General features: G+C 46.6%; 1 protein-coding gene across 3 annotated transcripts in view; it reads right to left on the bottom strand.

Moving 5' to 3' along the window:
• LOC126527043 (histone-lysine N-methyltransferase SUV39H2-like) overlaps positions 1-24,307 on the bottom strand; it is a 92,203-nt gene that overhangs the window by 35,234 nt on the left and 32,662 nt on the right. For all 3 annotated transcript variants that reach the window (XR_008611635.1, XM_050174758.2, XM_050174759.2), the window contains 2 exons: positions 19,280-19,513; positions 15,296-15,397 (listed from right to left, as the gene is read on the bottom strand). Coding sequence is in view for 2 of the 3 variants with exons in the window: in XM_050174758.2 (XP_050030715.1) it covers positions 15,296-15,397; positions 19,280-19,513 (336 nt within the window). In the remaining variant the exon portion in view is untranslated. The remainder of the gene's footprint in view (positions 1-15,295; positions 15,398-19,279; positions 19,514-24,307) is intronic.

The raw sequence follows: 24,307 nt of genomic DNA, 5'->3' as shown, positions 1-24,307 counted from the left end.
AAAACACCTGGTAATTCGAATGTGCAAGCACTCTCGACAGTTAATTTGAACATACCGCACTTCGACAATGCTCTCAGCAGTGCGCCAAATCACACGGCGGCACCTCCGACCAGCATTGCTCTGACTCCACAATAGAGAAAAAGCTTAGGAGTGACCCTTCAATGCATGCGCAATAAAAAAAAATAATAAGAATAAGTGGCGGAATCTTGCTCCTCTCTCAAATGACAAGGTCGCCGTTTCTGCGTAATACCAGAACACACGTGTATGTGCCTCTGTCTAAGTCCTGCGAAAATAGAAATGAATCCTTCTCCTTTTTGCTTCTTCTGTTTTCTGGTCACATTAAGTTGACCATGAACGCTACGGCTGCGGAGACCCAGTCAATCTGCCCAGTCAGCCAGTGGTGTCATCGTTCTTGGTGCTGTGAGGTGCTACAAATCAGCTAGGCTTACACTTGCAAGTGTAATGGTGAGCCCGGGCATATATTGCCCACCAAAGGTCCTCAAAATGAAGGTGGAGATTAAGCACGAAGTTGACAAAGGCATGCCCTTTGAAAGGCAGAAATGCTACCCCCTCCACTTAGTGCAACTGAAGTAGCATCGGCACTGGACATAGCCGTACGCTACTTCTCTTGCCAGAAAAATGCAGATGCTGAGTTGCAACTAGTTTGCAAGCTTCGAGCAATGTTTATTGAGCCGCCGCAAGACAAACATGAACAGGTGCAGATCACCAATTACTTCTGTTAGTGACAGGTATCCTGTAATTCGTATACAGTCGCCGACTGATTTTCCGGACTCCGAAAATTCGGACATGCCCGATTATTTGGTCAGCTTCGCGGCACCGCCATTCTCCCCATAGACCATAATGTATAACAACTGCCGAAAATTCGGACACCTTGCAACCTCTCGTCTGATTTTTCGGACACTCCTTGAGCCAACTTGATCGAGAGCACCATGCACCGAATCTGACCGGTGCATGGTTCGATTTGCTGAACGCCATTTTTGTTTTGAACGGAGCCTCCTTGCTGCCCCACGAAGTGGCGCTACTGGAAATCCCCGCTCATCATCATCGTTTCTGCCTGGTTCGATAGAGTGGCTCTACAGCAGTTCCGGTTTCAGCTTAGTAAGCCATGTCAAGACAATCCAGCAGCTGATTTGTTTCTTCGCGCACGACGCTGCGAGCAGTCCGCGTTTTTCGTTTGTGCGACTGGTGTCGGCACGGTGGTGTTTGCTTTGTGTGCTGTGTCGAGGTTTCGGTGATCCAACGCGGCATACCTAAACATCGCGTCAAGGGTCTAATGGCGCCGACAGTGCCCGCGCAGACTGCGCTGGGGAATGCCGGCAAACGGGTACCGGGAGACCTAAGATTTGTCGCCTTCCGATGTGCTCCCTACTGACGCGGAAAATGTTCTGCCGAGACCTGCGCAGTGGTTGCATTGCGATTCCAGACACCATCTCATTTGACAGTTTCATAGGTGCTGACACTGCTGTATTGACATGCGCAGAACTCGGCGACGGCGAGATCATTCGTCAGGTTTCTGCTGCACCGCCGCGCGATGACTCTGAGTTGGAAGATGACGCACCATGTGCTACGCTGCCGTCGCATGCGGAGCGTGCACAAGCAGTGACTGTGCTTTCAGCCGCCTATAGTGACCGTACGACCCTCTCCGAGATTCAGGCTTATCTGATTGCGCGTAAACGGAACAGCGTGCAACGGCGCATTCACGATTTCTTCAAGCCTACTGCCGAGCCCGAATAAGTGCGTGGAAATAAGGGTTTTCATTTTTTTTTTTTTCTTAATCTGCTTTTTCGCAAACGACTCTTCAAGACAAACCAGGCGGTCTGCACACACCAAACATTTTTAAGCAGATGCCCCATTTCATTCCTTTAGTCACTTTCCACACGTCCATGACAAAAAAAAAAGCTACAACCAAACTTGCCTTTATTATGTATAGGCTTTATAATGGTTGTGGTCAACAACAACAAAAAAAGCGCCTTTCGATTCTTCTCATCTGCACTCGTGGGCACGCAACAAATCACGAGCGGCAACGATAGCAGCCATGTTTACACTGATACATTAGAAGTGTACCCTATTCATGCACCAACGCTTGTAACACAGCTAAGATATTCGCCCATCCTTAGCGAAAACGTGCCGTATTAAGACAGTAGTGAAGACAAATGCCGCAGTTTCTGCAGCATGCCTGTCACGTGTTCCTATGTCACTGGCAGCTAAGCACGACCATTTGTTTCTGTCCCCTCAAAGTGGACATGGCTACGTTACTGCCGCAAACTTGGCGATATTAGTGATATTATTCATTATTGATATGGAAGAAACTGTTTCAATGCACATAATGTACTCACAAAACACAAATAGACGGGGCATTCGTAATAAAGCTGGTCACGAGGCTCCCTTTTCATCTTTTTCGTCCGTTGATTTCGGGACCCTCGTCTGCATACTGCATGTACTAAACTGATATTTTATTATGTATTCATCATTATCAACATATGAGCTGCTCTTTTTTGTGCACTTCGTCACATGTTCTCTCCTTGACTTTACTTATTATGACAATGCAATATGCAAAACGTTTTGCAATAAGTTCGTGCTTGACTTTTAGTGCAGTGTTAGAATAGTATATTGAAAGGCGAAATTGCATATCAGGTTTGAATAGCCTGACAAAAGATGTCGTAATCGATAAATACAATCTCCGCAGCGTTCGTTTTTCGGAATGGTCGACTGTTGGTGAGTTTTCTTTAGAAGGTAGGGCGTTTTAGGGCTGCCAACTCTCATATATTTGCAAATCGTCTGTTAGGTTCGTTTGTAATCACAAATCAAATCGCAGGCCGTGTGCGATCCTCAGATCAGCAGTGCATACTCAGGTCGATTTTATACCGAAACACTGCCAGGGCGCATGTGCGCAAATGACAAAAAAGAATGTATCGATTAGAAACGTGCGTCAAAATAGGCAGGACCCCATTATCTAAAACACAACACCTATAAGACAGAGTGGAACCTTTGACAGCATTTTCTAAATTTTCTTTCTCTTTCTTCGAGAACTAGACCTTGAGGTCAGCAACTACAGTTTATGTATCCAAACAAAGGACAAAGGAAAGAGCGTATGTACAACAAAAAACACATAGCACACAGCACACTTTCATCACTGTAATATATATATATATATATATATATAAAAGGCTAGGTCGCTTGGCAGTGTTCTTGCCCAATTTCAGATAAGCAGGCATGAAACAAGCCACCGGCTCCACAATCTTGTTAGTAGAATATGATTCGTGCATATTTCACAACATGTGCTTCCTTTGTCATGTCACCCAGGGTTCACAATGCTTCAAACAAGGGTAATTTTGCAGATCGCCGCCATCAAAATGCGGCCGATACGGGCTGGTGTCGAACCAGTGACCTTGACTTCAGCAGCGGACACCTGTGTCACACGAGTCGATAATATTTTTCTAAAAAAATATGGTGAAGAAATTCTGTTGGACACATGTTCAACTATCATCGCACTGAGCGCGTCCCTGGCTTGGACACGCCAGTTTGTGCTGCTGACAGGTGACAACCGTATCATTGCTAATTTCTGAAACCTCTCATGAAAAGTATTCACGAGAGGTTTCATGAGAAATTCCTGAAACCTCTCATGAAAAGTACGAAAGTGCAGAACTACAACGCAAGTCTTTGCACATCATAGATGACGTGACCGTACCACCATTATCTTGCAGTCTTGTTTCCGTCAAGTGCGACACAGAGTGCAATGGGGAAGGTATTGCCGAGCAGATAATTACGCTTTTGTTCACTCAAGGTATTGCCACGCCCAGAAGTCTCGTCAAAGTAATGCATGGGCAAACAGAACTACTGCTGTCAAACTTCAGCAAGCAATGACAACACATTGCAAGAGACGCAGCAGTTGCTTACCTCGATGACATTGCGGAATTCGGCAAATGCTTTGCATTACAAGGAGAGCAAGACGCTTCGGCACCGTTACCTGTTCTTGACGTGAGTGCGAGCTTATCACCAGCGGAAAAGCAGCGCCTTGTGGACCTGCTTCACCAGTTTCGCGATTGCTTCTCGTCGACATCCAGAGTCGGTCAGACGCCACTGACGAAGCACCGGATTATCACGGAGGAGAGAGAGACCAATCCGACAAAACCCGTACCGTGTAGCACCGAAAGAATGCAAAGCGATCTGAGAGCAAGTGAAGAAAATGCTTGACGACGACGTTATCCAACCATCAAAAAGCCCATGGGCATAGCCGGTAGTGATGGTCAAAAAGAAAAACGGCAGTCTTCATTTTTGGTGTTGACTACCGTAAGCTGAACCGGGTGACAAAGAAAGACGTAGACCCATTACCACGTGTCGACGATTCTCTCGACAGGCTGAGGCATACCCACTACTTCTCGTCAATGGACCTTAAAAGTGGCTATTCGCAAATCAAGGTTGACGAGAGAGACTGAGAAAAGACTGCTTTCGTAACGCCTGATGGCCTTTACGAATTCAAGGTCCTGCCTTTCGGTTTATGCTCAGCTCCAGCAACTTTTCAGCGACTCGTGGATATGGTTTTGTCACGCCTGAAGTGGCAAACATGCCTAGTATACCTCGACGACGTCATAGTTTTTTCCGGAAACGTTCAAGGAACACTTGAGACGGCTGCTGGCGGTTGTACAAATGATCCAGTCCGCCAGTTTAACACTGAAAGCAGAAAAGTGTCACTTTGGTTTCGAGAAACTACAGTTCTTAGGTTATGTTTTGAGTCATCAAGGCGTCTGCCCTACAGCCTTCGGGTACAGCCTCCGGACATTATCTTTAAATGGCTTGTTCAAAGATACGTCAAGAGGCTGTAGCATTGATGTGAGGCAGCTGGGTATAACAGCCAGGTCCGTGCGCAGTTCCTTGAACTTCACCCGAACCGACTCTTGAAGATGGCCCGAAAGCTATCAAGCACGAAAAATGACGGAAAAGGAAGCGCTCCCGGTCACCGCCCCCATACAGTCTTCACCCAGTCCACCATAAGGTCCGCGGTCATCCACCCCTTTTCTTGGACGCGCACGTGTATACCAGGGGGGAGCTTTCCTTTCGGGAGGGTCTTCCGCTTGAAAATGACGTACGGTGGGAGCTTCCACCCGTCCGCCGTCACGCCTAGCATGACCGTGCACCTCTGTTTTTCGGCACCTGTAGTCCTGACGTGCACAGTCCGAGCGCCTGTCTGTTCGACTGTCCTGCTGCTGGGCATATCGAAATTCACCGGAGTTTGATCCGCGTTCCCTATCTGGGAGAGCAAGAAGTTTTTCTCCTGCCGGATCCTGATAATGAATCGATGGAAGTCCACTATTTTCTCTTCATAGGCTGCAGGCAGGCGCTGGCAAAGCGTCGTTTGCCTCCTGAGCGAGAGTCCATTGCGCCGCATAAATCGTGTGGCCCACCCGTTACTAGCGCGGAAGTCTTGCACCGGGATGCCCTCCTTTCTTGCGATTACGAGCGCCTGGTTCCGTATCAAATCAATCGACACAGCACACCCATCCACTCGTCGAGCCTTGATATATTCCAGTAAAGAGGATTCGACGGCAGGAAATTTCCCAGTCTTCGGTCCACGGAAGGCCCGGCGCATCTTACCAGTCGTCTTGAGTTCGTCGTGCTGCAGTCTCCAATACCGGACGCAAAACTCGTTGACGCCGAAGTGTCTGCTGGCAGCGCGGTTGCCGTGTTCCAACACATACTCAATAGCTTTTAGCTTAAAAGCAGCTGTGTAGCTTGCGTAGCGTCCCTTGGCGAAGTGGCACAAAGAGCACGGTGCAACACGCGAACAAGGCAAATGAGGCCTACGAGACACCGGAGAGCTGGAGACACCTTTGCAAAATGGCGTAGCAGTGGTGAGTGGATGAGCGGTAGCGGCGGTGGCAGCGGATGATAGCACAGTACCGCCACCTAGTAGCACGCGCGCCCAACCATGGCGATCGCTACGACAAGCAGACGGCTCGCGGCAGTAATATTGGGGGTGCGATGATTATGCGGGGAAAAAAAATTTTCCAATTTTTGATAGCCAATGTGGGGGTGCGAGCATTAAGCCAGTGCGAGCATTATGCGAGTAAATACGGTAGTAGACTACAGTGCGTTCACTTTGACTCTAGCGAACCAAACTCTGGATTGTGTTGATTCATTTAAATATTTAGGTGTTACTTTTGAGAGTCACTTGCACTGGAGAGAACAAATTAGCATTGTCTGCAGAAAACTCTGTTTCAGCTGTTACACACTGGCCCGTGTTCGGCAATGTTTTCCTCGTGCTTTGCTTCATTGCATATACTTTTTTTTGTTTCATACTCACATGAGCTATTGTTGTGAAATATGGGGCCTAACATATAAAACTTAACACCTATAGTGCAATTGCATAAACGCACCCTAAGAATAATAAAATTTCCCTCAGTTCATCACCCAAATAGCGTTCTGTTTACTGACCTTCGTATTCTTTCTTTCATGGCGTTAAGAAATTTATGAATCACTTGTTTAGTTCACAAAATACTCAACACCAACTTTCGCTTAACCAACACCATATTTAACTTCCCCCGTGCAAACACCAGGCAAGCAACTAACTTTAACTGAAACCTTCCTTATTGCAGCAATGTCTACATTGAACGATTATTAGAGTTCTTTGGCGCTATAACTTGGAACACCCTGCCTGTGGAAATAAAAGTAACCAGAAATTTTGATCTTGTATGTAAACACTTCTTCTTGTCTAGCCAAACGTAATAGCTCTTCCTTAAAAAAAAGTGCATGTTCATGTAAATAATGTTTCTACTCATTGAGCAGATATGTATTTGGTTGACCTGTATATGTATTTTTGTGTGTTGGACCAGCTACTAGCCACATAGGCTATTGGTCCAACTATTTTTGTACGCATTCTTTGAATTGCTTAAATAAAGCTCACTTTTTGATTGATTGATTGATTCCTCCAGGGCGAGGAAGCATCCACCAGAAGTTGTGCACGTTGTGCGCATGAAGCCCTACTGTTCAGAATGAAGTGCCCACACCTCGTCTAACACATCTTCCTGACGCTAGGTGAGCATCAGGACGATGCTCTTTTTTGAGGGAGGCAAATGCAACATCCAGTACATGCTACGTAGAGGAAGACAAAGATCTCATGCATTGCGAAAGAGAAGAGGTCCATGTGCAATCGTTTTTCAGTTGGCCTGCAATTAAAGTGGCCTGCCCTATTTTTATCAGTTCCCGCTGGTTGTGAATCATGACAATATCAAGCAAAATGGCTTTCAAAGAGTAAAAACGTACTTACTATCACAAAGTCAAATTATCACTAGTGACTCACGTGACCTCACCACGCGTTTTACCCATCGATCCACTCTACTTATCTGCCAACATGCATATAAAATGAAAAGGCTCAAACAGGAACCACCTGCTCATTATCACAAAGTAGACTGAGGTGATCACTAGTGACTCACGTGACGTCACCACGGTTCTCACCCAACCATGCACTCTCCTAACCTGCCGACATGCATATCAAACAAAATGGCTTTTAAAGAGTAATAACCTGCTCACTATCACAAAGTCGAATGAGGTGATCACTAGTGACTCACGTGACGTCACGACATTCGCATGCGAGCATCAACTCCCCTTACCTACTGGCACGTATGCCAAAGGAAATGGTTTTCAAAGGGCAGGTAGCTGCTTACTATTGCTCATTAACACGACATGATCACTAGTGACTAACGAAGCGCTGTTCCGAGGAACTCTTGCAAGATATCGTTTTAGAGAAGAGGCGAATTGACAAGCGCAATCCGTGTTATGATGGTGACTCACATGATGTCACCTTGAAGAATATTTAGCACGCACTCTCCATTAAGGGCTGCATTCATATAAAAATATTTTTATAGGGCAAGATATATGCATTGAGTCACACCTTTCTCTTACAAATGAATTGAATTGGTCATAATAAAACTATGGTTCTAATATGACCAGCAACCTTCTTATGCTACCGACCTCAAAAGAAAATATCATTGCATAGGCTTACACTTAGATGGCTGGCGCACATTAGTCAAATATAAGTGGAAAATTGACGAATAGCTGAATCTCGGATGCGTGGGATTGAGTGTGCATTCTTTTTTCGTAAAGCTCGAGGATGGACTGCAAGAAGGACAACCTGCAAAATAGCGGCGTGATGTATTTTATGAGACACCTCGCTCTACACCATATGTACAAAAATAAGGTAAGAATGTGATTATAGAAACAAACCGAGAACTACATGTCCTCCACTCTAAGCGCAGCCTGAATAAAAGTTGTACCTATCAAATGCAGCGCAATCCACGCATTGAACAAGTGGCATTGCGTGTTGTGCAGCATTCACAAGCAATGAGCACCTGTGCTCCTTTTTTGTGACTCCTTGTGGAGTCACCAGCACTGCATCGCACCGCTCACTGAGGTAATGTTTAACTTGACATTTGAACTTGGAGAAAACTTCCTCAATTGGATTAAAGAAAGGGCCGTATGGCGGCAGGCGCTTGATGGAATGGTTCGACCTGACCAGATTTGCCAGTTCTGCGCGATTGTGAGCGGAAGCGTCGAAAATGAAGACTGCCTCTATGTCCAGCTCATTAGAGTAAACCTGGGCAGAAATGTCGGCGAGAAAGTCACTGAATACGATCCAATGGACTCTTTCGACAATTCGCCAGTGCAGCACACTGTTTGCCGACATGCAGGCTATGATGTTGATGTTCGCGCCTTTCGTCGAATTCGTCGTCTAGAGCGCTGCCGTTCCCTTTTTTTTATGGCCGAATTTTCTTGAGCACCATATATTGTCATTTGTTTCGTCGACGTAAAAGTGGCAAACCCGGAGGACCCTGCTTTCGCATTACGCTCGCCTGTTCGTCTGCAGGAGTCCTACCTTCCATGGTGGTCAGCTCAGGTAAAAATCAAGCACAACAGTAGCAACGGGAGCGCATAAATAAAGGTTGGACAACCACTATTACAGAGACGTCGTGAACGGACGTCATTCGGAAGGAAATCGGCAAAGTGATTCATCCCTCAGAAACAACACGTACCGAACCACCCACGTTCTCGTACGCGAATGCTCTTCGGGTGTGCACACCGCAGACGGGCAGTTTCTCGCAGCCACCTGCCGGGATTCCTCGACGCTTCCCAAGTCCAATCCACCGCACGAATCTGCAAGCGCTAGCCTTTCATCCTGGTCCATGAAAGTCTACAGTGTGGCGCGCTCCTGACAACAGTCCGTTGTGCTACCACTGTGGGGAGGCTGGTCCCATGTATCGCGACGGACATGTATCCGGACGCCCGTTGCCCGCTTTATGGCGAACGCCCTCACGAAATCGAGGAATACTTAGAAAGTAACCCGCTTCCTCCTGCCCCGCAACGAAGACAGTCACGGTCGCCATCACCTCGTCTGTACCTGTCACCAAACCATGCTCGACCCGCCCTTGATTCCGCTGGAGTCAACGGTAGAAGCCCGCGCCAGGGGAACTGAAAATGGCAACCTACGGGGGTGAGGCCGCTGTCATGCGAACCGTCAAATATCCTCCGCCGATGCCACCCCCTCGCGACGTACCGCTGACGCCTTCGTTCGAAACTGCCAAACAACTTCCGCTGCTATTACTGCTTCCATCGACGGTTATCCGGTAACTACACTTGTCGATACGGGAGCTGATTACTCGGTTATGAGTGCCTCACTGGCCACTGCATGAGACGGCCCACATCTGATTACGGCTGGAGAACCCCTCGTGTCACCCATTGGACGATGCACCGCCAGACTTGCAATTTCTACTTCGACTTTCGTTGCGCCTTTCCTTGTGCTGCCCAAGTGTTCTCAGCTGGTTACACTGGGCATGGACTTTCTCCAGGAATATGGGGCGATCATTAAGCTGCGTGACTTGTTTGTGACTTTTTCTAACTATGTTTCTTCAGATTCGAATGCGGAGGATGAACATCACCGCAAGGCTTTACACGTGGTCGATGACTGCGTGACGTTACCGCCTCGAAGTAGCATCTTCATCCTCATTGAATGCCCCCAAGACCAACTAGGAATAGGCATCGCCGAAGGTAACCTCACCATTTTGCTGGATCAAGATGTCGGCGTCGCATGAGGTCTCATAGAGCTCCAAAATAGGCAAACCACGATCCTAGTTACCAACTTCAGTGGCGAATACAAGCACTTTACGAGGCATACCACCATGGCCTACTTTGAAACGGTGGCCGAGTCTGACGCCTGTGCTTCGATAACGACAATCTCAATTCTGGAACCCGGTGATGTGGACTTGACCAGTCACATCAACGTCAACCCACAGCTAGACCGACCCGAAAAGGAGAGGCTCCTCACTCTGCTATCGTCATTTAGCGACTGTTTCGCCACCACGTCGAAGGTCAAACAGACTCCTTTAACCAAACACAGAATCTTCACTGAACCGACCGTCCAACCTGTTCAACTCGCGTGTCGCGTGTCGCAGAGTGAACAGGATGCTATTCACCATCAAGTTAAACAAATGGTAGACGATGATGTCATTCAACCATCGACAAGTCCCTACACTTCACCTGTTGTATAACTTAAGAAGAAAGACGGTTCGCTACAATTTTGTGTCAATTATTGCAAACTGAACAAGATCACGAAAAAAGACGTTTACCCACTTCCTCGGACTGACGACTCTTTGGATCGCCTGTGACATGCCCATTAACTTTTCCTCAATGGATCTGCGTAGTGGGTACTGGCAGATTGAAGTTGACGAACGGACCAGGAAAAAATGGCGTTAATAACACCCGACTGTCTTTTGGATTGTGTTCCGCTCCGGCCACATTTCAACGCATGATGGACACAGTTTTATCTGACTTTAAATGGCCCTCGTGTTGAGTCTACTTAGACAATGTAGTTGTTTTCTCCACCACGTTTGAACAACACATCCAGCGGCTTGAGGCAGTTCTTCACGCCATCCGCACCGCCGGCCTGTTTCTGAAGCCCAAAAAATTTCACTTTGTCTACAAGGAGCTTAAATTTCTAGGTCATATTGTCAGCAGCACCGATATCCGCTCTGACCCTGACAAAGCCATGGCAGTTGCTCTATTCCCGATACTGAAGACAACGCACGATGTCCACCGATTTTTAAGGCTTTGTGCCTATTACCATCCTTTTGTGCCCAATTTTTATGAGGTTGCCGAACCATTGCAACGACTCATCAAGAACGACGTCACATTTGTTTGCGGCCCGGCACAATCCGACGCCTTCCACGACCTTCAGCGACGTCTACAGACACCACTGATCCTTGGTCACTTTGACACCGAGGCCGACACAGAAGTGCATGCTGATGCTAGTAACGTTGGTCTCGGAGCGACGCTCGTACAGTTTCAAGCTGGTGTTGAACGCGTTATTGCGTATGCCAGTCGAACGTTGTCTGCTGCTGAAAGAAACTACTCAGCAACTGAAAAGGAATGTATCGCAGTCGTATGGGCTATCCAGAAGTTCCGGCCATAGTTGTATGGACGCCCCTTCCGCGTCGTCAGCGACCACCACTCTCTCTGCTGGCTGGCAAATCTCAAGGATCCTTCAGGCCATCTCGCAAGAGGGAGCCTTCGGTTGCAAGAATTTGATGTGACAATCGTCTATAAGTCTGGCCAGAAACACACGGACGCTGACTGTCTCTCCCGTGCCCCCGTCAAACACGCACCACTAGATACTGATGACGACTCTGGTTTTCTTTGTACTCTTCAGTCTTTAAACCTAGCTCAACAGCAACGCCAAGATTCTGAGCTCCAGCCCTTGATTGAATACCTTGAAGGAAGCCGCCCACAACCCCCTCGGCAGTTTGCGTGTCACTTGTCCTCTTTCTGCCTACGCGGTGACATCCTATACAAGCGGAACTTTCACCCTATGGCAACCGTTTTCTTGCTCATTGTTCCCGCTCCTTTCCGAAACGACGTTCTACGTGCATGCCATGACGAACCAACGCCCGGGCATCTTGGTTTCCCGCGTACTATGGCAATGATCAAGCAGTACTACTGACGAAAACTCCCAAAAACCGTGAAGCAGTACGTCAGAAGTTGTCAAGATTGCCAGCTTCGCAAAGTTCCACCACTGAAACAAGCCAGTCTGCTTCAGCCTGTACGACCTCCTTGCTCACGTTTTGAACAAGTCGAGATGGATTTACTTGGCCCGTTTCCCAAGTCTTCGGCTGATAACCGCTGGATTGTTGTCACCACCGATTACCTCACTCGATACTGTGAAACACAAGCCGTTCAGCGAGCTAGTGCTTCAGATGTAGCCAACTTCTTAGTCAAAAATGTCGTCCTTCGACATGGTGCTCCGGCTGTTGTCATCACAGACTGTGGTACGGCCTTCACCGCCCAGTTGGTCCGAGATATTCTGTAGCTGAGTGGAACCACGCACCGTACGACAACTGCGTATCACCCGCAGACTAACAGGTTAACCGAGTGTCTCAACAAAACTATTGCGGATATGCTTTCTATGTATGTCGCCACAGATCATAAAAATTGGGACGAACTGCTTCTCTATTTGACATTCGCGTATAACACTGCACTTCAAGAAACCACTGGGTTTCCTTCTTTTCATCGGGTTTCCGGACGCGACATCCCCACTATGCTCGACGTGATGCTCCTACCAACTTCATCTCAACCTAGCACACCAGATACAGATGCCTTTGTTCAGCGTGCCAAAGCAGCGCAGCACCCTGCACGCCAACGAATTCTATCCCGACAAAGTCATGATGCTCGTCCATACAACATCGCCATCGGGACGTCACTACAACCCAGGAGATCTCGTATGGGTTTGGAACCCTATACGTCAACGAGGCCACTCAGAAAAATTATTGCACCGATACTTTGGACCCTACATAGTTTTGCATAAGTCCTGTCAACTAGGAAGTTATTCCAGCCGAAACTTCGCACCACTCCCGTAGACCACATTCCTCTGACATTGTTCATGTTACCATGATGAAGTCCTACCACTCGTGCTGACTCTCATCCACAAACTTTGTGGCGCGGCCTCTGTCATCACGTCCATTGTCTTTCTCATTTCTTTTATTTTCTCCTTGTGGCATTTAACATCACCACAACTTTTTCTTTGGCGGGGGGGGGGGGGGGGGGAGGGGGGGAGGGCCTAACTTTCGTCTAGCCGCATGGAGAGGTAATCTCTATCATGTTTTTTTTTTGGAGGGAAGGGTAATGGCACGTGCTAGTAACGCTAGAAGCCGAGGATGAAGTGTGCGTGGTAGCTGCTGTAGAAACGAACAGAAAACGGCCATTCACTTGGAACTGACTGCTTGCCTTTTCCTCTCGTGACAATATGTATCATGCCGTTTCACCAACCGCAGCGATCGTTCTGTTGAGCAGCGCCATCGGCCTCATACAGGAAGGCTAGCGTAGAGATAGTGATTTCAAGCCTACTAGACTTGAAATTCATGGGAACGAGGCCGGTGTATCACATATATTTGATAGTGTCTGCTGCTTAGATGTTTTGTAGTTGCCTTAGGTTGGCCGTGCACGAGCATGCGCTCTTATGTTTTAGTCCCTACGACCAGTCATCAGATAGCGAGCACATTTACCATTTCATACTGGTAATACAGAGACACCGGTTCTCTTCATTGAATTAAAACCGATATACGCAAAATAGTTCACAACACATACGCACACCGCCGCGGATAATGCACGTCACATGTTTGCGCCCCCAAGAGATATTTCCGCATACTATAGTTATCGATGCACCGAAAGGCTTCCCTGGTGATCTTATATGAACTGACATTACGTAAATTTCAGAAAGGACTATCTAAAACATCTCGAAATCGTTTTGCAGCACGCGACAGCAATACTTTCAAGCAGCGCCACACCAGAGAGAGGAGAAAAGGCTCGCCGCGCGCCTTTCCTCCTCACCCAGTGAAAAGGTCTATACCACGCGGAAGTGTGTCTGAAGCAGCCATGACGACACTGGTAGTGTGGAAACTGTGCTTCTATAGTTCTGACACCAATACAGTGATCACATCAATGAATAGATGGCATTCGTGATGCCTGTTACGACCTCTTCTGCAAGAATTATTTGTTTCTCAATCAATGTCCAACAGGATTAAATTGACTGGCACTGGGATTAAAATGTGTGGCACTTGTATTAAAATTGCTGGCGCAAGGATTAAATGAGTTGGCACGTGGATTAATATGGATGGCACTGGGATTAAGTGTGGTGGCACCTGGATTAAATTATTGGCACTTGGATTAAAAATGCTGGCACTCAGATTAAATTGGCTGGCACCTGGATTATTTTCAATGGCGTTTGGATTAAACTGAGCGGGAAAACCTGCAGTACTACAACGCAATCTACTTATGATGGTAAAAAGCAGAAAAATGTAACGCTGAGATATGTGCTCAAGCATGTTGAATGAAAATTAAATCCTGCTACTTTATGCGCAAGAACCACGATCTGACTATGAGGCACACCGCAGTAGGGCACTCTGAATTAATTTTGACCACCTGAGGTTCTTTAACGTGCATTGCATGCATGGCACACAGATGCTTTTGCATTCTGACCCCACTGGAACACAGCTGCTGCGGCAGGAACTGAACGCCTGACCTCGTGCTCAGCAGCGCAATGCAAGTTCAAGGATGCTCTGCTGTAATCTGTTCTTACGCACAAGCTCCAAGGGCAAGCCCGTCCGCCTTTTTTGCATGCAGCTACAATATTCAAGACACATGACCACCCCGATATCGCAAGGGCAGATGATGACATAAATGTGATAATACATTCCAGATTTATTATGACTAAAAATATGCAGCAACATCCTTACATCTGGTTTGAATGTATGCTTCAGCAGTAAACAAGACCAATAGTTCAAATGGTAGTCGCTATAAGTGGTACCATTATAAATGAACTGAACTGTACTTCTGAATTGTCTATGGCTAGTTGCACACAATACAAATCTATGCAGAGCCACGTCACATGTGCACGGTGCAGCATTGGCCTTGAAGTTTCTTTAAAGTAAAGCACTGACATATCACACAAAACCATCAAGTATACAGTATAGTGCACTCCTAATGGTAACACCTCATTAGTATTCAGATGAACACAACTTCTCATCAACTTCATAGAAAAAAAGCTCCTTCGTATTACAAGCTAGGTAAACTATATATACTACTCAACATATAGAATATTGCCAACAGCCTTCCTTTTAAAACCAAGCTGTTTTTCGTCTTGAAATAAACTTGGTGTTGCTTCTAACAGTGAAATTTACTGTACAAAACAGTAACACACCTCAGCAGATAAAAGCACAAACTTGCAGAAGCTCACCTGGCCCAAATACTCCATCACAAACGTGCCTTTGTTGATGCGCTGCTCTGTCCGAACGCCCCAGCCCCGACCATTCGTTGTCCTAAAGATAGTAAGTGGAATCTAGGGGGGAAAAGAACACGCCAAGTAAATAAAGCAAATTAACCTGCTAAGCAAAGTTTCCCACTTATCCCAGCATATAAGTCTGGTGTAAATTATAGTCATCTATATGAAAGTAGCTTTAAGACAGAGAGAGAATGAAAAATTTCAGCAGAACCCAACTCGTGGTGACTGTCAACGTTAATGTGAGTAGCACTGCAGCAATGTAGTGACACTGTATTGCTGTAGACACCTTTATTTACAATTTGCAGAGGCAAAAGTAGGCTAAGAGTGCCACCACAGAGCACAGCGTCTACACCTTTGGACGCCACGAAGCTTCACTAAATGCAACCTTCCAATTGCAGCCAATTTTGTCCCACTGGTACTGGAGAATTGGGATTCAGAATACCAGACTTTGAATGAACTATGGCATCATGGCATGGATGTCTTCTTCAGGTGAAAAACTAATTCTCATTGTCATTTAGAAGGGCGCGCATTCTTACTTATACAAGTCACACATGTAATTTCCACCTTTCTTTCTTTCTTGCTTCCTTTTTCGTTTTTCCCCAACGAGCTAGGTAGCAGACAGCAACAGCATGCCAAAGTGAGCAAAGTAGGCTAAGAATGCTAACTGTATTAAAGAATGCAACGAGGTTATCCAGTTTGGTTTGCTATCCTGCACTGGGGGAAGGGAATAAAGGGATGAAAAGAGACAGAACTATATTGTGGGTTTTAATGTCCCAAAACTGCACAGTTACTATGAGGGATGCCATTATGCATGCACACCTGAAAGTGCACACAAAGTCTATAAACTGGCAGAGACCTGCTGCGCTGAATAAATGCCCTGTAGTAGCGTTCTCATGGCAGCATTCATACTGTTCCTTTTAGTAGTGTTTTCAAACCCACAAAGAGAAACCATATGGATGCCTCAGGAAGGAAGCTTCGCAGTCAAAAGAAAAACTGATCCAGGGGTCAAACCCGCCACGACTAGTTTCCAGGGCAGTCACTCTACCAAGGGCAGTCACTCTACCACATGACCTAACCAGGTGTCTAGTACTCAGCAACTCGCATGGCTAAATAATTGAATTTTAACTGAACCACTGGGACAACAAACTGACTGCAGAATTAGTGAATGTTCTCACACATTGAGTTGTCAATTATTTAGTTGAGAAGAAGGCAACTATGTATTAAATGGCAATATGCCCATTGTGGGTGGTTTAGGAGGGGAGATCTATAAGTCAAACAAAAGTGTTTCAGAATCCAACTTATCGCAATAACACGCTAAGAGACACCAACAGGAATGCGAGAGAACTCATCCATTCTCCAACTGACAAGGTAACCGAAGACTCCTTTCTCCTATAGCCAGTGGAAACGAAACCAGCCATAATAGGTGTAGCTCAAAGAACAGCATCCTAATTCCTAAACTATTGCGAAAATAAGGAGCAAGACTTCACCCATGATGTGAAAAATCTATAGCCAGGCATATATTAAACTGCAAACCATACGTCTGCATAACCTATGATATTTGCACAAGTATGAAGCAAGTTTTCTTGGGCATAACTATCAGTTTAACAAAGAACTTCGTGCGTATTGACAGCTGTGCACTGGCGATAATGTGATCCCAGTTCCCAGTTGAAATCGCATCCTTCAATGAACAGTGCCACTGTCAAAGCCTCATCACCTGCTTCCTCGTCCAGTGACACTCATCTACTGATCTATTGTCCTCTTGCTAGCTGTGCTTCACTGACGCACTGTCTGTATTGTGACTTCCCTTGTCAACAAGTCCGTAGTGAAGTCTTCCAAGCCCCTCAGGTCCTACCCTTAAAGGCCTCCTCACCAAGTTTGGGCATTGCAAAGACAAGCACGATGCACATATCGCTACCAATCATGTCTGCAAGCTATTGCACCAACATACACCACTAACACAGATGAAAGTTCAAGCAGCAGCCATTGTGCCCTCACTTTGAAGGGGGCCTCATTTCCCAGCCGGGAGATTTCATACCAAAGGCACATCCTCGTCACACCAAATACCCACACCGTCATCAATTATGGCACATGAATTTGGTCAATCACCTATAGCAGAATGTGTAAAACCATCACTGGAAATGAATCTCACAGCAAGAGGAAGAGAAGAAAAAAGGGAAGGTGGGGATTGTGACATAAACGTTTCATGTTCTATTAGCTCTTCTATGGAAGAAGCCAGGGAAAGAATGTCTCTTGCATGCACTAGTCAGGGGGAAAGGGAGTGTCTACAATGCCAGTGGAAGCTCGTTTCCTGGTAGCATGGCAATGTGACACTTCAATTTCTCTCATTTTCTCTAATAATGAGCCAGTAAGAAAATTTTTGTAGTAGAATGCTCTCCAGGCAACACCTTACAATGTCCAATGCGCGACTGCAATTTCTGAAGCTGTCTGGTACGGGTCCCTTTACCGGGCAGCACTTGCCAGCACTATGCAAGTGGCTGGCCTCTCATCTTGCAAAGGGAGGGAAATATGAGTGAGCTCAATGGCTCTACTTGCTTCCTGCTATGGGCACCTGGGCTGCGATTTTGTAGCGATGCCTTTTACCGATGCTAATGCCATTCGGCGCTTTTCGCGTTCATGAGTGCCCGGATTCGACACTCCCCCAGGGGCGCAGCGTCTCTTAACCACTCACAAATGTGAAAAACGCGAAAGGCCTTAGCATCAGGAAATGGCATCGCTACAAAAAAACGGCCCTAGTGGAATGTAGTAGGCCAGGTGTGCTTCTGGGAAGCCAGCCAGGTCTGGGGCCTTCAAACACCTGAAAGACCACCAACTTCTCTGACGCATATCGTCACTGCAGTTCATCGCGAGCCACTGTTATTGGCTTATAATATAATATAGGCATATAGTCAAGTGTGGCTGATCGAATACTTTTTTGGGTTAATGTTCCCAAAGCAGCACCAAGCCTCTGATGGACGATGTCAGTGGAGGCCTCAGTGTGTGTGTGTGTGTGTGTGTGTACGAGTGTGTGTACGTGTGTGTGTACGTGTGTGTGTACGTGTGTGCGTGTGTGTGTGTGTGTACGTGTGTGTGTGTGTGTGCGTGTGCGTGCGCGAGCGTGCACATTTTTTTTTTTTCCAATTTCACCTCCATCAGCATGTGGCCGCTGTGTTCGGGGATCAAACCCACAACCTTTTGCTCAGCAGCAGAGTACCATAGTCACTCATGCCAGGTCCAAGTCAACTGTGCGGTGACAGTGGTATTGTAGGACAGGATCAACGACAAATAAATGGATGAGGGTGATGTTGCAATTCTGACCAGCATCAGAGAGAGTTTATGTAGACAGCTAAAAAGACACCTTTGAGCCCAAGCAATGCAACACATCTGGAATCATCTGGAAGTCGTTTCTACAATGTGATGCCACCTTGACAAGAAAAAGCTAGGGAAATCAAATATTTTCTCTTTATTTTAACTCTCTGCTTATGCGAACATATGAAAAACTCAACGCAGCTTACATTAATACACAAGAAAATGCAGCTACGCTTTCTTCTGTGCAGACGACCTTCCTATTGAGTTTCCAAGCTTCCTGCTGCAAAGCAGCCTGCAGCGTTTTTGAATTCGATGCTGTGTTCGCAGAACTGCCTGACAGCTTTGTCAGAACTGGAATGAGACTCAAGATGGGTGCTATCTGCTTAGCAGTCTACTTTGTTCTCTACGGCGAGTACAGGAATACAGTCCGAATCCCAGCTGGGATTTGCTGGCTGGGCCCCAGTGGTGTGGCGTCCCCAGAGTCTGGTCGCATTATCCATTTTCAGCTCGCAACCTCTTTTCCAATTTAAAAAAGCCCACCCCACCCTGCTTATGCAATTTCATGTAAATAGCAAATGAAAAAGAAAGAAAAGGAGCCAAAGAGAGAATGATTCATAGTAACAGCTGCTACACCTTGCAGCCTCGCTGCACAACTCTGTTTGGACAGTTAATGTCACATCGGCACAGGCGGTTGCACTCAAAGATGGGGCTGCCGAAGGGTGCACTCAAGGTGCCACTGGCTGTGTAAGCGAACTTGACGTCGTTGTAGGCTGGGCAGCAGCCCTTGCGGTCCATGTAGCAGTTCTCACAACTGCAGCCCATCTTGGGATCGTCAGGGAATGAGACTCCAGGTCCCGGCAGGAAGTCCTGCATGGGTTTTAACATTAGGGCTCTGAGAAATGGCAAGGCATTTTTACTGCCAAAGCATGTCAGCGACTGCATGTTATCAAGACTGTGTTTTTTCTCTTTTTCTGTATAAATTAAATTAAATTATGAGGTTTAACATGCCAAAACCACTTTCTGATTATGAGGCACGCCGTAGTGCAGGACTCCGGAAATTTCGACCACCCGGGGATCTTTAACGTGCACCTAAATCTAAGTACACGGGTGTTTTCGCATTTCGCCCCCATCGAAATGCGGCCGCCGTGGCCGGGATTCGATCCCGCGACCTCGTGCTCAGCAGCCCAACACCATAGCCACTGAGCAACCACGGCGGGTAATATACAATGCTTCATTCAATACCTCACTAGGTATTGAGAAAACACGAACTGATTCAGTGTTAACTATATTTAAAAAGTAGTAGACAGTATTAGTTTGTAGTGGCATGACTGTGAGCTACAGCACTGCCGATAAAGACTGCCACAAGCGGAATCGGCATGTGCAGTACAACCTGACAGCATGCCTGGCCTGAGTGACCCCATCGACCTGCCCCTACAGTAAACATCGCACCATGGCCACTGCAGCTCCCTTTTTGTATCACCTCCATAGGTTCAACTAATTACAATATTCAGGGTGTCTACCAAGTTGACATTTCCAAATTCCCAGAGTTTTCCAGGTTTCCCTGCGTACCCTTGCAAAATTCCCTGAGTGATGCTGAGCTATGTTTTATGTCAAGACAGGCTGAAACCATGTCGCCTGATCCTGTCAGATGATTCCTGTCTGTTATTTGAGCCAGCATTACCACAACTTTCGACCATTTCAATAAAATTGCAGCTAATTTTCCCTGATAGAGGCACAAGTTCCCCGAGTTCTCCCTGAGTTTTTCCACACTACTCAAAATCCCTGAAAAATCCCTGTTTTCCCCGTTTTCCCGGTTGGTAGACACCCTGGATATTTCCAAACAGTTTCCTGCTCTACACTCTGTCTCAGTTATGACAAGAGCACGACAGCACCACTCCTCAACAGAAGCAGCCACTACGGTTCAGTGACACTTTTCAGCAAAGCCTAAGCTAGCAATAGGGTTGAGGATTGGGCGAGTTGGTATTGCATTCTAGAACTGGTACAGTGCAACATACAAAGGAAGAATCAAGCCGAGCCGGCCAGATAAAGGAACAGAGCACTTACTTCCAACTGGTTTATTAGAGAGTTGCACGAAATATATACCTACAAGAAAGCATCAGGACAAGTCGTCACAACACTCACAAACGTCACACCGATAGAAGGCTACACCATCATGGGTCACAGAACACGCAATTTCGTCATGCAAGGTTAAACTAATCAAGAAATCTTGCTTCCTGTGGAGATAGGCACAAAGATGGTGCGCTAACGCATGTGCTGCCGGCCCTTGCTATGAGATTAGCTTCAATGATCTCCCGGGTAAGTTGTGATCGGTGCTTTTTTAGCACTTCACACCGATAAAAATTCGGTTTACATCCACAGTCGCGACAGTGAATTCCTAAGTGTCCCTGTATAACCTGGTACACATTGTAATCATTTTCTTTTAGCCTTTCATTAAGGCAGCGACCAGTTTGACCTATACATCTCTTCCCACATGATAGCGGAATTGAATAAACAATTCGTCTTAAGTAACATCTACCTTGCTCATCATGACCGGCTGCTATTGAGCATGCTAAATAAACAAAGTGTCGTCAAAGTATGCCGTTTAGTAGATGATTTTTTGGTCTTTGTAGATTGCGACAACGATGCTTTCCAGCCCACATCAGACGAAATTGTGAGAACTTTTAACAGTTGCTTTCATCCGCTTGTGTTCACCCATGAGATGCCCAGTGACAACAGCTTACAATTTTTAGACCTCAATTTACTTCTTTCACGTGACCATGTATGCTGGATGTATGAACCAAGAAACGGGAAACCTCTTTTATCATTTAACTCAGCCCATTCTAAGCTGGTTAAGCAAAGCATAACTAATCTTTGTCTCACAAATGCCCTCAGGAAATCCTGTCATCATACCATGCAGCGCAGCTTTGCAGGTCAAGTTGATCGACTTTTGTGTGCCGGGTACCCGGCCACACTACTGTCGGCCATAGCTGAAAAGCTATTAAAGCAGCTAAAGAAGGATAGCGACACAGAAGCTCAACAGAGAAATAGTGATCACAAGTAACACCATATTTGCATAACGACTCTCGCAGATTAACCCTTTCGCTGTCACGGACGTACCGGTACGTCATCGCGCTTCTCCCCTACAGTGTCACTGACGTACCGGTACGTTCTCTATCGTGCGTTCAAAATTTCGCGCCTGAGCGCAAAGCTGGCGCTCCTAAACTGGCCACGCCATCTGTTGACTCTTTCTACAAGTTTGTATATTCGCCCCGACCTGTGTAGTACATGTATTGAAGAGTACGGTGCGACTGCCACTCCCCCCTTTCTCTTTGCTGAGTGGCGCGGTGGCTCCACGTTCGGTGGATCATGCGTCGCGCGCGTGTAGTTATGGGTTCAAGGGTTGTTCTGCCATCTCCGCTGGTTTGAAGGTTTTTATTTTTCTTCTGTTGGTATGTTTGCTACGGCGCGTCAAGTTCAGGCGCACGCGCCGTTGCCTCTCCGAAAAGAGTGACTCGATTGCTGCTTTCGCTCTCTCGCCGCACCCTCGCTTCCTACTTGCAGCAGTAAATGTAAAGCCCTTCGAACTTTGTTTAGCCTTTTTCCATCTCCCTCTGTCTTCTTGATCACGCAATGTCCCATTTCTCTCCGCTGTGCGGGCGACTGAAAGCGCATCCTCCCTGCGCGCGGTTACTTTCGAATGGCTGAGCGCGCGGGACCTTTGTCTGCTCATTGGAGCAGTGGCTCAATTCCGATTCAGAATACGAGCCGAGCTCGGATTTGGACTCGGACAGCGTCTCATGCGAGGAAGAGATGAGTTCCACATCGTCAGATTCGGATGTTGAACGGATGTTAGTCAGGCTGATGATGATGATGATGTTTACTAACAACAGCTGCAGAACACTGAATGTGCATATTGCATTGACTATGTTATTTGTATACCAATCATAATCAAAAATAAATTGCTATGTTCATTCCCTGTTATGCTCGTTCCCTGAAACCAAGCCGACACTGGGGGTGCGTCACGGCCAGAAAGGTCCGACAGCGAAAGGGTTAAAAAAGATTGGCCGCAAGGGTAACATGGAAGTAGAGTTTTCTGCACCGGTTATGCTACGCAGGCTCTCTACTGTCGTAAATGCGTTTTATCCGCGCACGACTGTCTGTTCGACAATGCACAAGAAGCGTTTTCAGTCATGCGTTGTTGGAGTTGTTTATTCAATTCCACTATCATGCGGGAAGAGACATATAGGTCAAACTGGTCGCTGCCTTAATGAAAGGCTGGAAGAACATGATTACAATGTGCACCGGGCTTACAGGGACACTTAGGAATTCACTGTCGCGACTGTGGATGTAAACCGAACTTTTGTCGGTGTGAAGTGCTAAAGAAGCACCGATCACAACTTATGCGGGAGATCATTGAAGCTGATCTCACAGCAAGGGCCGGCAGCACGTGCGTTAGCGCACCATCTTTGTGTCTATCTCCACAGGAAGCAAGATTTCTTGATCAGTTTAACCTTGCATGACGAAATTGCACGTTCTGTGACCCATAATGGTATAGCCTTCTATTGGTGTGACGTTTGTGAAGTGTTGTGACGACTTGTCCTGATGCTTTCTTGTAGGTATATATTTCGTGCAACCCGCTAATAAACCAGTTGGAAGTCAGCGCTCTGTTCCTTTATCTGGCCAGCTCGGCTTGATTCTTCCTTTGTATGTTGCGCTGCACCAGTTCTAGTAAGCTAGCAATTTGTAACTAGACACTAGCGGTGTCCGCTGAAAGGTGCTGTAGTACGAGTGCATTTTTTTAGCAAGTCTTTGTCAAAAGAATTGCCGATAAGTGTTGCAGAAATGGTGCTCTACTTCAGTAGAGGTGTGGTGCACTCCTACAACTGATATTCTTAAAAGCACTTTAGAGTCAAGGGCCAGCTGTCAATTGAAGGCAAGTTCCCAGACCACAAGATGCAGTTTAATCTGTATTTCACTGGAATCCCCAAAAGCAGCACACCAAAGCTGAGAACTGTTGACGTGAAGGCATGCATAAACGATGAATATTCAAACGATGCCTAAATTTGACATCCAAGTGATCACAATTAATCCAGAGTCCCCCACTATGGTGTGCCTGAAACAAATCATGGTTTCTGGCCCGTCAAATCCCCAGAATTCTATTCAATGTTAAAACACGTTGACACAAAATGAATGACACTACCAACCCTCTTGCCACAAACATGAATGGGTTGAACCACCTAATACTACATCTGTTTCTATAACATTTCCCATTCACTATCTCTTGGAACACAATGAAGCGTGCACAGTCGAATCTTGTTACAATGGACCCTGATAATCTGACAAAACACAGCCATTTTATCCGAAGTCCGTAATATCCGAAACGCCCCACTTCCGAAACTTTCGTCACGGTGTCTAACTTTATTGCAAAAAGTGAGTGACGAACATCCAAAGTAAAAAACAAAGAAAGAAGTCGCAGCTTTGCCCGAAAGGCGAAGCACCGAATGCGATCGCGAATTAAGCACACACTTAGTTTACATCTTAGATCGTTTTCAAGATACGGTGCCCGCGCAGGCACGCACTCTGTCCGCGTCGCAGATCGCTTTCAAGATACAGTGCCCACGCGGGCAAGCACTTTGTTCACATCGCATATCGCTTTCAAGA

The sequence above is a fragment of the Dermacentor andersoni genome, chromosome 9 (genome assembly GCF_023375885.2).
Source record: "Dermacentor andersoni chromosome 9, qqDerAnde1_hic_scaffold, whole genome shotgun sequence".
In the NCBI taxonomy this organism is placed as follows: domain Eukaryota; kingdom Metazoa; phylum Arthropoda; class Arachnida; order Ixodida; family Ixodidae; genus Dermacentor; species Dermacentor andersoni.
The sequence above is the reverse complement of the archived record's forward strand: the minus strand, read 5'-3'. Positions and strand labels throughout refer to the sequence as shown.